This window comes from Hemiscyllium ocellatum, chromosome 30, assembly GCF_020745735.1.
Source record: "Hemiscyllium ocellatum isolate sHemOce1 chromosome 30, sHemOce1.pat.X.cur, whole genome shotgun sequence".
Classification (NCBI taxonomy): domain Eukaryota; kingdom Metazoa; phylum Chordata; class Chondrichthyes; order Orectolobiformes; family Hemiscylliidae; genus Hemiscyllium; species Hemiscyllium ocellatum.
Genome location: NC_083430.1, coordinates 46,930,742 through 46,945,388, shown reverse-complemented (window position 1 = coordinate 46,945,388; position 14,647 = coordinate 46,930,742). Strand labels below are relative to the sequence as shown.

Here is a 14,647-nt window from a genome sequence, read left to right as displayed (position 1 = left end):
GACTGCCACAGTTTTAGGGCTTTAGATAAAGAGGAGCTTGTTAAGTGTGTACAAGAAAATATTCTGATTCAGTATGTGGATGTACCTGCTAGAGAAGCTGCAAAACATGACCGACTCTTGGGGAATAAGGCAGGGCAGGTGACTGAGGTGTCAGTGGGGGAGCACTTTGGGGCCAGTGACCATCATTATATTAGTTTTAAAGTTGTCATGGAAAAGGACAGACCGGATCTAAAAGTTGAAGTTCTAAATTGGAGGAAGGCCAATTTTGACAGTATTAGGCAAGAACTTTCAAAAATTGATTGGAGGCAGATGTTCGCAGGTAAAAGGACGGCTGGAAAATGGGAAGTCTTCAAAAATGAGATAATAGGAGTCCAGAGACAGTATAGGTGTAGAGAATGCTGGATGACTAGAGAAATTGAGGTTTTGGTTAAGAAAAAGACGGAAGCAATATGTCAGGTGTAGACAGGATAGATTGAGTGAATCCTTAGAAGACTATAAAGGAACTAGAGTATATTTAAGAAGGAAATCAGGAGGGCAAAAAGGGGACATGAAATAACTTTGACAAAGAGGGATAAGGAGAATCCAAAGGGATTTTATAAATACATTAGGGACAAAAGGGTAACTTGGGAGAGAATAAGGCCCCTCAAAGATCAGCAAGGCAGCCTATGTGTGGAGCTGCAGGAAATGGGGAGATACTAAATGAGTATTTTGCATCAGTGTTTACTGTGGAGAAGGACATGGAAGATATTACAGAGAGGAAGTTCTGGATGTGTTAAGACAAATAAAAGTGGATAAATCCCCAGGACCTGATCAGGTGTACCCTAGAATTCTCTGGGAAGCTAGGGAAGTGATTGCTGGGCCTCTTGCTGAGTTATTTGTATCATCGATAGTCACAGGTGAGGTGTCAGAAAACTGGTACAGGTTCATAGTTCTTGAAATTGGAGTCCCAGGTAGATAGGATAACGATGAAAGCATTTGGTCTGCTTTCCTTTATTGGACAGAGCATTGAGTATAGAGTTGGGAGGTCATGTTGCTACAGAGCATTGGTTATGCCACTTTTGGAATATTGCATGCAATTTTGGTTTCCCTCCTATTAGAAGGATGTTGTGAAACTTGAAAGGGTTCAGAAAAGATTTACAAGGATGTTGCCAGGGTTGGAGGGTTTGAGCTACAGGGAGTGGCTGAGTAGGAAGGGTTTAGAGGGAAATGGGCCAAGTGGGACTAGATTAGATTGGGATATCTGGTTGGCATGGTCATGTTGGACTGAAGGGTCTGTTTCCGTGCTGTACATCTTAATGACACTATGACTGTAATGATTCATCATTGTTCATTCTTAAATTAGCTATTCCCCCAACTGAATCTTTATGTGAAGTAAATCTTGACATTAGCCTCAATTCTTATTTTTGCCTTTATGTCATCGGAGGAGTGAATATAAGTTGAGACTAATTGCAGAGCACTTCCAAAGATGGGCAGAAGGAACCAATAGTCTCTTCTGTGATGTATCACTCTAATTCTATATAAAAACCTTAGATGAGAAAATAGCTAATGAGTCCACTTAATTCTTTTCAATCCCAATTGTACTTTGGTTCCAACTATACAGCTCGGAAGAGATTTGACACCTTGCAGCCTTTGGTAAGATAAGCTTCTCATCTCTATCCTGTTCAGTTTGTCCTTTGGCATATTGAATTGACAAGCAGCAAGTTCCTTTACTTTGAAAGTAGAGGGAGAGGTTGAACAAGCTAGGGCTGGTTTCTCTGGAGCATCGGAGGCTGAGGGGTGACCCTATAGAGGTTTATAAAATCATGAGGGGCATAGATAAGCTAAATAGACCCCCTTGGGATGGGGGGAGTCCAGAACTAGAGGGCATAGATTTAGGGCGAGAGGAGAAAGATATAAAAGAGACCCAAGGGGCAACGTTTTCATGCAGAGGGTGGTACGTGTATGGAATGAGCTGCCAGAGGAAATGGTGGAGGCTGGTACAATTGCAACATTTTAAAGGCATCTGGATGAGTATATGAATAGGACGCTTGGAGGGATATGGGCCGGGTGCAGGCAGGTGGAACTAGATTGGATTGGGATATCTGGGTCGGCATGGATGGGTTGGACCGAAGGGTCTGTTTCCATGCTGGACATCTCTATGACCCTAGGACTATACAGCAGAAGAAAACCCCAAGAAGATGTGTTGCGAGGGTAACCGTACAACATCACATTGAAAAATAAGATTAGCTTCCGCCCCTGCTTTTACCGAAAATAAATCTCAGTATGTGATCATTTACTCTGTAATGGTCAGCAGCATCAGTTCTATTGATGGAAATGCCATGAGGTAAATGACTGTTTATGGATCCAGTTGCCCTTTGGTGATAATAGCAGATCATTGAATGGATGGTTAGTAGAGAAGGAGTTTGGTTTGAAGGATGCCCATATTCAGTTATCCCTCCTCTGGGGGTTGGCAGCAAATGTTGTGTTACTTCCCTCATGGAAACGGTAAGAAGATACCAGCTATTATTTTGCACACACTTGTATATTTATAAGCTTATTTTTTTAAATCTCTCTCAAATATAATGTGGAGTTGTCAGTGTTGGACTATAATTTGGTATTGTGTGATTTTGAACTTTGTCCCTCTCAAATACTTATTATTCTGACTTTGCCCTTTTCGTTTGTTACTCATCCCATGTTCTCCATCAGGGTGGCGAAATCTTCAATCTGCTTCAGTCCTCTTTAAAATTCCTGCAACATTTCCCACTTCCACTTCTGTGCTCTCTCTTCATTATTATGGAATGCTTGCCTCTAAACCATTCAGTTTGCTCGCTTTTCCTAATCTCTCCCTTCCAGCTTTGGCATCCATTTCTTTATGTCCATGCGTGCAGGGCTTTGTGGGTGATTGCCAGTGTGCAGGATTTGGGATCAATAGAAGTTGTTGCTGAGTCCTCCACAGCCCCCATCCTGATGCACAGATAGAGGTGGATACTGCCCTGTGGGATGTACATTGCCTCATGTGTGAGAATCAAGTCATTGTATTTTTTTTTGTTTGCCATTCCCATATTTTCTAGAAATGACAGAATCGCTGAACTGATTCTCCAAAGAACATTCTCCACATCTTATAGTAAAAGTTAACAAATTAGTCTCTTGTTTCTGAAACTAAATGTCATGTTTTTCTCGTGTTACGACCCCCATAGAGACCAACCACTTAGAGAGATGAAAAGAAAACCATTTGGACAAGATTTCACAAACCAACAAAGTCAACATAATTCAAATATTGATTAACCAGCAAACAATGTTTCAAATTGATACCACAGTTTCACTTTAAGCAGCCGATGGAACAAGGATATACTTCAAATAGTTTCAAGTGCTCACAATATCTCCTCAACAGATGTGCCTTCATTTGCTATCACACATTGTTTCCAATTCTGCCTCCATTATTAGAACCTCTCATTCCTCACTCAATAATTTCTACAAATGAGTCATATTCACCAGCTGCCACACTCCATCTGATGTTGTCAGACATGGTTAACACTTGTTACAACGCGGGGTAAACTCTCCAGCTTAACCAGCAACACAAAAAAGATTTATCCCATGCAGTAATCTGTGAAAATTCAAGAGGCTAAGAACTAATTAAAGTACAAATTAACAGCCTTATTTCTTAAAGTATAACAGAGAATAATTAACTAACAATTATTTACAATTCCTTCCTCTAACCTATCTTTTCCCTTCTATAATACTAGTCTGATAAAAGCCCCCGATTAAGAGTTACTAAAAATTCAAGTTTTCAAAACCAGCCAGATATCAAATCTTCTCTTCATATCTTCATCAGTCTTCTTTTCTTCTTCTTAGGGATTTCTGTTTCGCAGATTACTGATCGATAATGATAACTTAGAGAAAGCTATTTTCCAGACTGTGTCTACATGCTGGTGGTGTGGCAGTTCTCCTCCAAACTGTTCCATTTTCCCTGGTATTATACCCCAAAGCATCAGATTGTGCCATTGGCTTTTAAGATTGGCAATATACTAAGTTCAAACTGGATTGGAATTTGTGTTTTTTTTGGAGTATAATTTAAACTGGCCCAATTCAAATCTGTATTTGTCTCCAGGTAACCCTAGCTTCAAAAATGTGTTGCTAGCTTCAACCCAGTGTTACATTGTTACCTTATTCAGAACACTTGGTGCTGTCAGGTAGTTTGCTAGCTTTTAACTCTCTTAAAGGTACATTACACCCACATCTTCATAACACACTACCTAGGTAGAAATCTATGAGTTCGCTCAGAATCAGGTCTCAACAATCCTCAGCGATATAATCCCCACAGATGTCCTTCTGTGCTATCTGTAAATGATATGGTGGGCTTTGGCAACACTCAAACAGCAACAGTGGATGTGTACAATCCATAACCTTCAGCTCTTCCAGTTTTAGCTCTCTACCTTTTCCAACAGTGTAACGCACAGACACAGTAACACAGTCTTCTTATTGGACTAATTCAACATCAGCATCTATTCTTGTCAGCCAAGCAGAAAACTGATCCATTCTGGTTATTCTTGCCTGCTTCCACTCACACCAATTCTGTGTGTTCTGAAGTATCAGGCTAGAACACCACCCACTGCAGTTAGTTTTCTATTTGTCTTTTTCCTTCTTAGTTCTTCATCCCTCATACCCTCCGTCAGAGTATTCCCCCGTTTCATTTTGATGCTGTCATCCACCAAAAAAAAGTTCCACAAAACAAAAGGGTCTTCACACAGGGATGAATCATTCCTGGTTCAACATTCCCAGTAATGTGGAAATTGGAAGAACCATAAACTTGAATTAAAATCATGGCAATGACAGTTTTATTTGGTTTCAGTCCGATCGTTTGCTGACATTTCTTTGGCTAGCCTTCCCTTTTCCCTCATTAAATCACGTTCCCTAAATAAGAATGGAAAAAGTAATTTGCATTATTAACTCCGGCCACTTGAACTGGAATTGAATGAGAAAAGCTGGGGCTGAGCTCCCAGTGCCATTCTCTGTGTTTGGATCATAAGACGTAAGAGCAGAAGAAGACCATTCAATCCCTCGAGTCTGTTTTATCATTCAATGTGATCAGGGCTGATCTGATAATCCTCAACTCCACTGTACTGCCTTTGATTCCTTTCCTGGTTAAAAATCTGTCAGTCTATCTCAGAGTCTCGAATATACTTAATGACCCAGCCTAAACAGCCCTCTACAGTAAAGAATTCCACAAATACACCATCTTCTAAGAGAAGATATTCATCTTCATCTCTGTTTTAAATGCACAGCTCATATTCTGAAAATCTGCCCCTAAAATGGCATATGGTTAACTGGGCCTGACCCCATCATCTTGCCAATCAGAAATGGTCATGGTGTTTTCCAATTACTTGTGTCGCGTTTGTTATTTGGTTGCCATGCGATGCCTCAGCTTACGGATAAGCCTTCATGTGTGGGTCTTGATGGTGAGTTATTTAACGATGGGAGTGTTTCAGGCCAACTTGTCTGAGTCCTCTCCTGGTAAGTGCAGACAGTTTGACTTGAACACAGAGCAGTGATCAGCATTGTCAATGCTGACTGCTGTGTAAGTTGATCTCCCTGCCACTTTCAAGCTTCCATCAGCACTCTGTCATAGTCAGCTCCACTGAAAGTAAAAACCCTCTGATTTTACAAAACCGCAGATTGCATCCTTGTCTCCAACTGGAGTTGATCCCTGCTATTTGAGTTGATTAGAGGGAATGCTGATTTTGTGGGTTTCCCAGGTCTGTGCGTGACAGCAACTTCCAAAATTGGAAGTTAAAACAAGAACTGGAGAACCAAGGCTGATAGTGTGTCCAGAACACCAGAGTGGGAGCTTAATCCCAACTAGGACCCAACCAACATTGGAGCAGGGAAATAATCTGAGCAGAGTCTCATGGGCAGAATGTTTGCCCCAATATGGGGTACAAACAGCGATGGTGAGCACCGTTTGCTACGGTGTTCGAGGAGAAACCAGCAAGTACCAATGGAGGGAAGGTAAAGGCTGGATAGGGACTGGGGAGCTGAGTGGAGGTGACACAGAGCGAGAGAGAGAGAGAGAGAGATAGACAGAAGGAGGGAGAGAGGAGGAAAGCAGCAGGCGAGAGAGAGGGAACAGTCCTCCAGAGATAAGACTGTCAGATCACTTCTCCACCCACCCAACCACTGGCCACTCTGTGGATGGATTTCCTCCCACCATTGCTGACAGCCTCGGCATGTTTATTTCAAACTAAAACAATTCTGAGAGGTCACCTAGTAGTGGAATCAACCTCTATTTTTCTGTCTCCGTCTGTCTGTCTCTCTCTCTCTCTCTGTGTCTGTTGTCTATCTCTGTCTCTCACTCTCTTTCTCTGTCCCTCTCACCTGCAATAGCGGGCTGTGTTATTTGCAAATCTTCGTACATGCACTGGTAAGGACAAGTTCTGGCAAGTTACTGACTAAACAAGGTAATATCACAGTCAGGTGACTGTTCCCAACACAGTGCTGGGTCAGGGTCCCAATGTAAATGAAAATTCCTGTCCACTGTGTGTAACCTCCTTCCAGTGGTCAGAGGATGTTGAGTATCAGTGAGATCATCCTTCCTTTTGTTTATGGGCTTCTCATCACTCAGCTCACAGACAGTGTCTCTAATGTTGGTCCGTGGTCATTGCTGAGTTAGCTGTATATTATACACCACACACCAAATTCCTCTCATTGCCTTCATTCTACACAATCATATAATGGTACAATCCCAACCAATCACACATGAAGAATAAATTATTAAGGAACTGTTCCCCTGCCAATGAGATTAGATTTAATTTTATTGTCAGGTATACCTGAATAAAAGAGTACAGGAATACAGTGAAAAATGGACAGAGTTGCCACTCTCCTGTGCTACCTTAGGATACAATAGTTAGAATTAAAAACAAGACAATGCTTTTAGAAATGGGTGGAGAAATGTGCTAAACAGGCAGATCAAACATTGTTCAAACTTCATTTTCAATTTACAAATGTTCTTAAAATTAATTTGGACCACTCACCTCCCCTTGATTTGCCAATTTTGCCAATAATCTCCAGGTCATCACCAGCACCAAACTATGTTATTGCCTTAAGTTGTGCTGTACCTCAGTGACTGGACTCAAAGCATTAACTCTGCTTTCTCTCTCCACAGATGTTACCAGCTGAGTTTCTCTGGCACTTCCTCTGTTTGTTTGTTTTTCTGATATTTCCACCAACTGGTGATCTGACCTGATCATAGTCATTCTGGGACATGATCCCTGCACTGGCAATGGGGGACCTCTCAACACAGGCAAAACAGCAAAGGCTCTTTCTCAGAGATCACTTGGTGAAAAAGAATCTTCTAGAAGGCCTGATTCCACCTTCTCCTCTGGTCTCTTGCCTGTTCACAATCCTGAAGGAATTGGCAACATGTTATTGTCAGATCTGGTTGTATGTTTTAGTAGGACAGGTTAATATGGAGTAGCCATTCTAGTGTGAGATCTGATGTGTGCATGTGTGATGTGTCATATATAAGTATAGCCATATGCTGTGACCTGGAATGAAAGGATGTTGGAAACATTTCATTTTAACTTCCAAAAGAGAAATGATAAGCAGTTGAAAGGAAAAACATACCTGCCTATGGGCAGAAAGCAAAGAAGGGGAGCTAATCAGATAGCACCTTCAAAGAGCGAGCACAGGCTCAATGAATGCGATGGCATCTATATGACACTCCCATCCATGGTTTGTACAATCTATGGTCATCAGGTTAAACTCAGTGTTTGTGTTTTTCTTTTCAGACTTTGAGTTTGACACTGAGCTGCGGTTTACCACCAGCATGGCCAGGCCGGTTACCTCTCCGCCATCCACCACATCCTTCGGCTCGCTTCAGCCGATTGCCTTCACTTCCCTGGCGGGCGGCAGCACGGCCAGTTCACCCACACCGTCCGCCTCCACTCTCACCAGGGCAGCAACCTCGACAATGGCGCCAGTCCCCATCACCATGCCAGCTGCTGCCTCCACCACAACTCTCCTGGCAACGACCACAAGCGCCTCGACAACCGCCAGCGCCATCACCACCAGCACTGTCGCCATGCCGACTGCCCGTACCATCGCCATTGTGCCACTCGCTACTGCAGCAGCAACCACAGTGCAGTCAATCACAAGGAGTGCCACCAGAGTTAGTGAGGTGGCCAGACCAGCATCGACAGCAGATGTACACACAAGCCAAGCTTCATTGGCAAGCTTCACAGAGAGCACTCAGAAAACCCTCTCACATGTCCCTTACATCACAGAGGTAAGTTGTCATATTTAGATAACTGAGAGTCTCTGTGTTACATATTGTATGCTATGTCAAGATAGTATCTCTTTCAGAGTTGACTGATGGCTCATCAGCCAGGTTTCTGAACTGTGCAGCGTGCACAACTACAGAAATAAACCTCCCTGTTGGGGTGTAGAAGACAAATTTAATTCTGTGTTCTTTAATTCTGACTGGAGCCTAGTGCAGAATACTCTGGAACACCAAATGTTTACAATTTCCTTGTCTTCTTAGTTGCAAGTTAAATGTATGACATTTTGGAAGACAACACTTGGGAATTAAAATGGCATTAGAATTTTGAATAGATGTAATTTCCAGGAGGTGGGAGCAAAGTAAAGTTGGTCAGGCCTAGGGCCTGCTTATAACCACTGCCTATGGAAAGCACATATTGCAAGGAGTCCTTTCAACGGTGGAAGTGCTGGGGGCCCCTGAGGGATGATCCTCGAGAATTGTCTGATGGAGAACATGGGGGAAGTGGACAGTCTTTGACTCTATCTGAACTGTTACTCTGTGCATTGGTCAAAGGGGACTAAGCCCCAGATTAATGAAAGATAAACTTTGTACAGAGGTCATAGGTGATCAAGATGGCAATGCCATCCGAAATGAGTATGGAAGCAAGTGTCCCGAAATTTTCATGTAACAGTGGCTGCCAAGATAGGAGATGATACAAACAGGCCTGCTGTTACAATGGGTTCCAGGTTAATATGTGTTAATAGATGTTCTGTTACAATGGGTTCCAAGTTAAGACATTAAAAATAGAAGTGAGAGTAGAGAGTTCAGCCTCTCATCTGAGTCTCAACCTGTCTAGCCTTTACTCAGAAGACAATCCCTCCACACCAGCAACCACTCATTATGAATCTTCTCTGAACTGTCTCCAATAAAATTATATCATTCCTTAAATAAGGACAACAAAACTGCTTGCGCACCTTGTACAGTTGCAGTAAGATTTCCCTACTCTTATACTTCAACCCCTTTGAAATATAAGGGCCAACATTCCCCTTGCCCTTCCTGATTACCTGCTGTCTCTGTTGGTTACCTTTCTGTGTTTCGTGCACAAGTCCCTTTGTGTTGCAGCTTTCTGCAGTTTATTTTCCATTTAAATGAAACTTTGTTCTTCCTTCCAAAATGAACTATAAATTTTCCCACATTTTACTCCACTTACTTAGCCTATCAATATCACTTTGTAAACTGCTTATATCCCTCTCACAATCTGCCTTTACACCTATTTCAGTGTCATTTGCAATTTTGGCTACAGGACATTCATTTCCTTCCTCCAAGTCATTAATATATATTATGAACAGTTGTAGTCCTGATACTGATCCCGATGAAACCCCACTGGTCATGGGTCACAAACCTGAAAAGGAGCCTATTACAATTGGCTGCCAGTTAGCCTGTTACAGCATATAGGAAGAGTGATACTTCAGGAAGAGTTCTGGGGGTTAGAAAGTTCCCAGGTTAACTTGTCAGTGAAGGTGTTATATCAGAACAATGCCATCACCTCCTCCTGCGAAACACCCATCTGATGAATTTCCCTGCATCTCATAAAAATATAGAAACGTGTGACAGGGTATGACAGGGTGGATACAAATAGGATGTACCCCATAAGGGGTTAGATATTTAGGATTGAGATGAGGAAGAATTGCTTTATTCAGAGTGTGGTTAATCTTTGGAATTCTGTACCTCAATGAGTTGTGGAATCTCATTTAATTAAGTTCAAAAGTGAAATCCATATGTTTCTGGACACGAATGAGATTAAGGGATATGGAGATATTGTGGGAAACTGACATTAAGGAGATGATTGGTGATGATCTAAAATGACAGGGCCGAATGGCCTACACCTGGTCTGATGTTCTAATCTATTTCATGAGACAAAAGCTAGAGCGCATAGAAGTAAATAATATAAAATGGACACCAACAAATCCAACAAGGAATGATGTATTTTTTTAACCCAAAGTGATGAGAGTGAGGACTCCAGTATCACCAAAAGCAGTAACCAAGGGAAACAGCATTTACAGGAAGCTGGATAAACACAAAGGAGTGTGGTTCATGTGGAGCATTAACAGAAGCAAAGACCAATTGTGCTGAATTACCTGTTTTGGTGCTACATGTGATATAATTCTCTGTTTGTCAGTTTGAAAGCTCACTCTAATGGCATTATCAATACTTTGGCTTTAATATCAGGTCAGAGTCTGGGAATACCATGGCGAGTAACTCACTTCCTGACTCCCCAAAGCTGTCCATCATCTATCTACAAAGACACAAGTCAGAAGTGTGATGTGGCTAGATGAGTGCAACTCCAATATCATTCATGAAACTTGATGCAATCCAGGACGAAGCAGCCCCTCAATTGATTGGGCCACTATCCACCAACTTAAACAATTACTCCCCTCATCAATTGGCACCGTGTCAGCAGTGTACATCTTCTACCGAATGCACTGCAGCAACTTTGCCATAGTTCTTTCAACATCACCTTCTAAATCCACGATGCTTCCCATCTCAAAGGACAAGGGCAGCAGATACATGACTGAAAATGTGTTGCTGGAAAAGCGCAGCAGGTCAGGCAGCATCCAAAGAGCAGGAGAATCGACGTTTCGGGCATGAGCCCTTCTTCAGCTCATGCCCAAAACGTCGATTCTCCTGCTCTTTGGATGCTGCCTGACCTGCTGCGCTTTTCCAGCAACACATTTTCAGCTCTGATCTCCAGCATCTGCAGACCTCACTTTCTCCCAGCAGACACATGGGAACACCACCCCCTGCAAGCTCCTTTCCAAGCCACTCACTATCCTGACTTGGAAATACTTCACTGTTGCTGGGTCCAAATCCTGGAATTCCCAACCACCCCCCCCCCCCCTCCATGGCATTCTGGATGCGCTAGTTATTTTCTTTTTTTTATTTAGTCTTGGGACGTGGGGTCACTGGGTGACACTGGTCACTATTGACTGGGCCAACACTTATTTTCCCTTGAACAAAGTTGCATGCTAAGGCCATTCCACAGGACAGTCAAAAGTCAACCACTTTGCTGTGGGTCTGCAGTCATATGCAGGCCAGACCAGGTAAGGACAGTAGATTTCCTACCCTCTGTCTTCTACCTTTGAGCCAGTTCTGTATCCAAATGGCTACTTCTCCCTGTATTCCGTGAGATCTAACCTTGCGAACCAGTCTCCCATGGGGAACCTTGTCGAATGCCTTACTGAAGTCCATATAGATCACATCTACTGCTCTGCCCTCATCAATCTTCTTTGTTACTTCTTCAAAAAACTCAATCAAGTTTGTGAGACATGATTTCCACTAACAAAGCCATGTTGACTATCCTGAATCAGTCCTTGCCTTTCCAAATACATGTACATTCTGTCCCTCGGGATTCCCCTCAACAACTTGCCCAATACCGAGGTCAGGCTCACTGGTTTATAGTTCCCTGGCTTGTCTTTACCGCCCTTCTTAAACAGTGGCACTACATTTGCCAGCCTCCAGTCTTCCGGCACCTCACCTGTGACTATCAATGATACAAATATCTCAGCAAGAGGCCCAGCAATCACTTCCCTAGCTTCCCACAGAGTTCTCGGGTACACCTGATCAGGTCCTGGGGATTTATCCACCTTTAACCATTTCAAGACATCCAGCACTTCCTCCTCTGTAATCTGCACATTTTGCAAGGTGTCACTGTCTATTTCCCTACAGTCTATATTGTCCATATCCTTTTCCACAGTAAATACTGATGCAGAATATTCATTTAGTATCTTCCCTATTTTCTGTGGCTCCACATAAAGGCAGCCTTGCTGATCTTTGAGGGGCCCTATTCTCTCCCTAGTTACCCTTTTGTCCTTAATATATTTGTAAAAACCCTTTGGATTCTCCGTAATTCTTTTTGCCAATGCTATCTCATGTCCCCGTTTTGCCCTCCTGATTTCCCTCTTAAGTGTACTCCTACTTTCTTTATACTCTTCTAAGGATTCACTCAATCTATCCTGTCCATACCCGACATATGCTTCCTTCTTTTTCTTAACCAAACCCTCAATTTCTTTAGTCATCCAGCATTCTCTATACCTACCAGCCTTCCCTTTCACTCTGACAGGAATATACTTTCTCTGGATTCTCGTTATCTCATTTCTGAAGGCTTCCCATTTTCCAGCTGTCCCTTTGCCTGTGAATATCTGCCTCCAATCAGCTTTCGAAAGTTCTTGCCTACTACTGTCAAAATTGGCTTTTCTCCAATTGAGAACTTCAACTTTTAGATCTGGTCTATCCTTTTCAATCACTATTTTAAAACGAATAGAATTATGGTCGCTGGCCCCAAAGTGCAGTGAGGGGCATTCCCAATATTGGAATAGATTTCACTGCAAAGCTTTCTCTGATAGTTCCATGGTCTTTCTTGTCAAAGCTTATGTAAACCTGGGATTAACAGCAGCCGCGCAGACTTAAAGAAACATGAATAGCCTCTCCCTGTGAATGGAGACATAGCTCAGAAGGAACTCAGGATTGTCTGTGTCTCTACCATTTTATACAATCCACTTCAGAATGAGGAAAACAAAACTCACAGACATTTGTCTAGGTAGCCAAGCTTCAAAAAGTTCTTTGCAACAGAATTAGTGAACCCTGTTGGAACTGATCTGTGCCTGTTTCCGGCTGAATGTTAGATTAGATTCCCTACAGTGTGGAAACAGGCCCTTCGGCCCAACAAGTGCACACCGACCCTCCGAAGAGTAACCCACCCAGACCCATTCCCCTTTGAATAATGCACCTAACACTATTGGCAACTTAGCATGGCCAATTCACCTAACCTGGACATCTTTGGATTGTGGGAGGAAACCGGAGCACCCGGAGGAAACTCACGCAGATATGGGAGAATGTGCAAACTCCACACAGACAGTCACCCGAGGCTGGAATCAAACCTGGGACCCTGGTGCTGTGAGGCAGCAGTGCTAACCACTGAGCCACCGTGCCACCCCAATATTATTATCAAAGCTGCTCCTCCTCCACCCATCTAGACAAACACAAGAAGGTGGAATTTCAAAGAATCTCAATTTATGTCACTGGAGAAACTATAGTCCCTCATTACTTTCTCATATCAACATCTTGGCCAGTCAGTGTCCTTTCTGCCTGTAGTGGGTAGTGTCCCTACCTCTGAAGCAGGAGGCCCGGCTTCAAGTCCCACCTGCTCCAGAGGTGTGTAATAACATTTCTGAACATGTTGAGTAGAAAAATAAACTGCCTTTGAAGCTACTTCCATAGTATTTGTCTGTATTTACAGTTTCCCACCAGTAATCGCACCATAGCCCCATAATTTTGTATTTCCCAGTTGTTTCGAATGATACAGAGAGTCCCCAAGGCTAAGAATTGTTTTTGTACAGGGGACATGATGCACTGCCCAGTAGCTTGTTTGCATTCTGAGTTGTTTATTGCATTCTGAGTTCTGACGAAAAGTCACTTGACCCGAAATGTTAACTCTTGATTTCTCTCCACAGATGCAGCCAGACCTGCTGAGTTTTTTCCAGCAATTTCTGTTTTTGTTTCTGATTTACAGAAACCACAGTTCTTTTGGCTTTTTTTTTAAGCTTGTTTGCAATTGCTGGTTTTGCTCACATCTGGATCATAGTGACTGGCTGATGCTTGGGAGCGATTTTAACTTCAATCTAAAGGATCAGGCAAGATCCTTTGGGATCAGAGTCATTGTTGAATTTGTCTCCCATCCACTGGGCATAGGTGTAATCTATTCCACCTATTGAGGAACTGACAGCAATCTTGATCTTGCAATAGATCCACTTTAACTGTGCATTGACGTCAGTGAGTCATTTTGGGATGGCGTAAAATAGTTTGATTAAAACGATCCCCCGTGTCTCAGAATGAAGCATTGTGCATCCTGAAAGCAGGAAAGCCAAATTGGAGAGCTTGCTTCTTTTTACTTGCTGTCAGAGCTGTCATTACCATAGCAAGCTAATCAGAGGGGACTTGGATATGAATCTACTTTTCAATGAACAATTGCAAATCACTTTTTCTCTCAAAAATTAGCACACACAGAAAGATGACTCCAGTGAAATAGTCAAAGTGACGACTGTCAACAATGAGGTGGAGGCTCCTGCTGCAGGAGGTCCGAGTGGAGACTTTGAAATCACCGAGGAAGGAGAAGTGATCAATCCAGAGGCAAATAATGAAGTGTTTGCTGTCGTCACACAACCAACCGGGAGGGGCACTGGGAAGAAAGGCCTCCCCAATGACATAGACAATGCAATAGATTCGGGGAGCTCATCTTCAGCTGCACAGTTACCCCAGAAAAACATACTGGAGAGGAAAGAGGTGTTAGTAGGTAAGCTGCTTCCTTTAGTAGTCTTTGCTGCATAGATTCGGACACAGCGATGTATCATTGTGGTT

The 14,647-nt window shown here is 42.8% G+C and overlaps 1 protein-coding gene across 1 annotated transcript in view; it reads left to right on the top strand.

The window, feature by feature from the left end:
* The window catches only part of LOC132829938 (syndecan-3-like), a 223,086-nt gene that overhangs the window by 201,951 nt on the left and 6,488 nt on the right, over positions 1-14,647 (top strand). The window contains exons 3-4 of the mRNA XM_060847363.1: positions 7,764-8,260; positions 14,288-14,582. Of these exons, the coding sequence (XP_060703346.1) occupies positions 7,764-8,260; positions 14,288-14,582 (792 nt within the window). The remainder of the gene's footprint in view (positions 1-7,763; positions 8,261-14,287; positions 14,583-14,647) is intronic.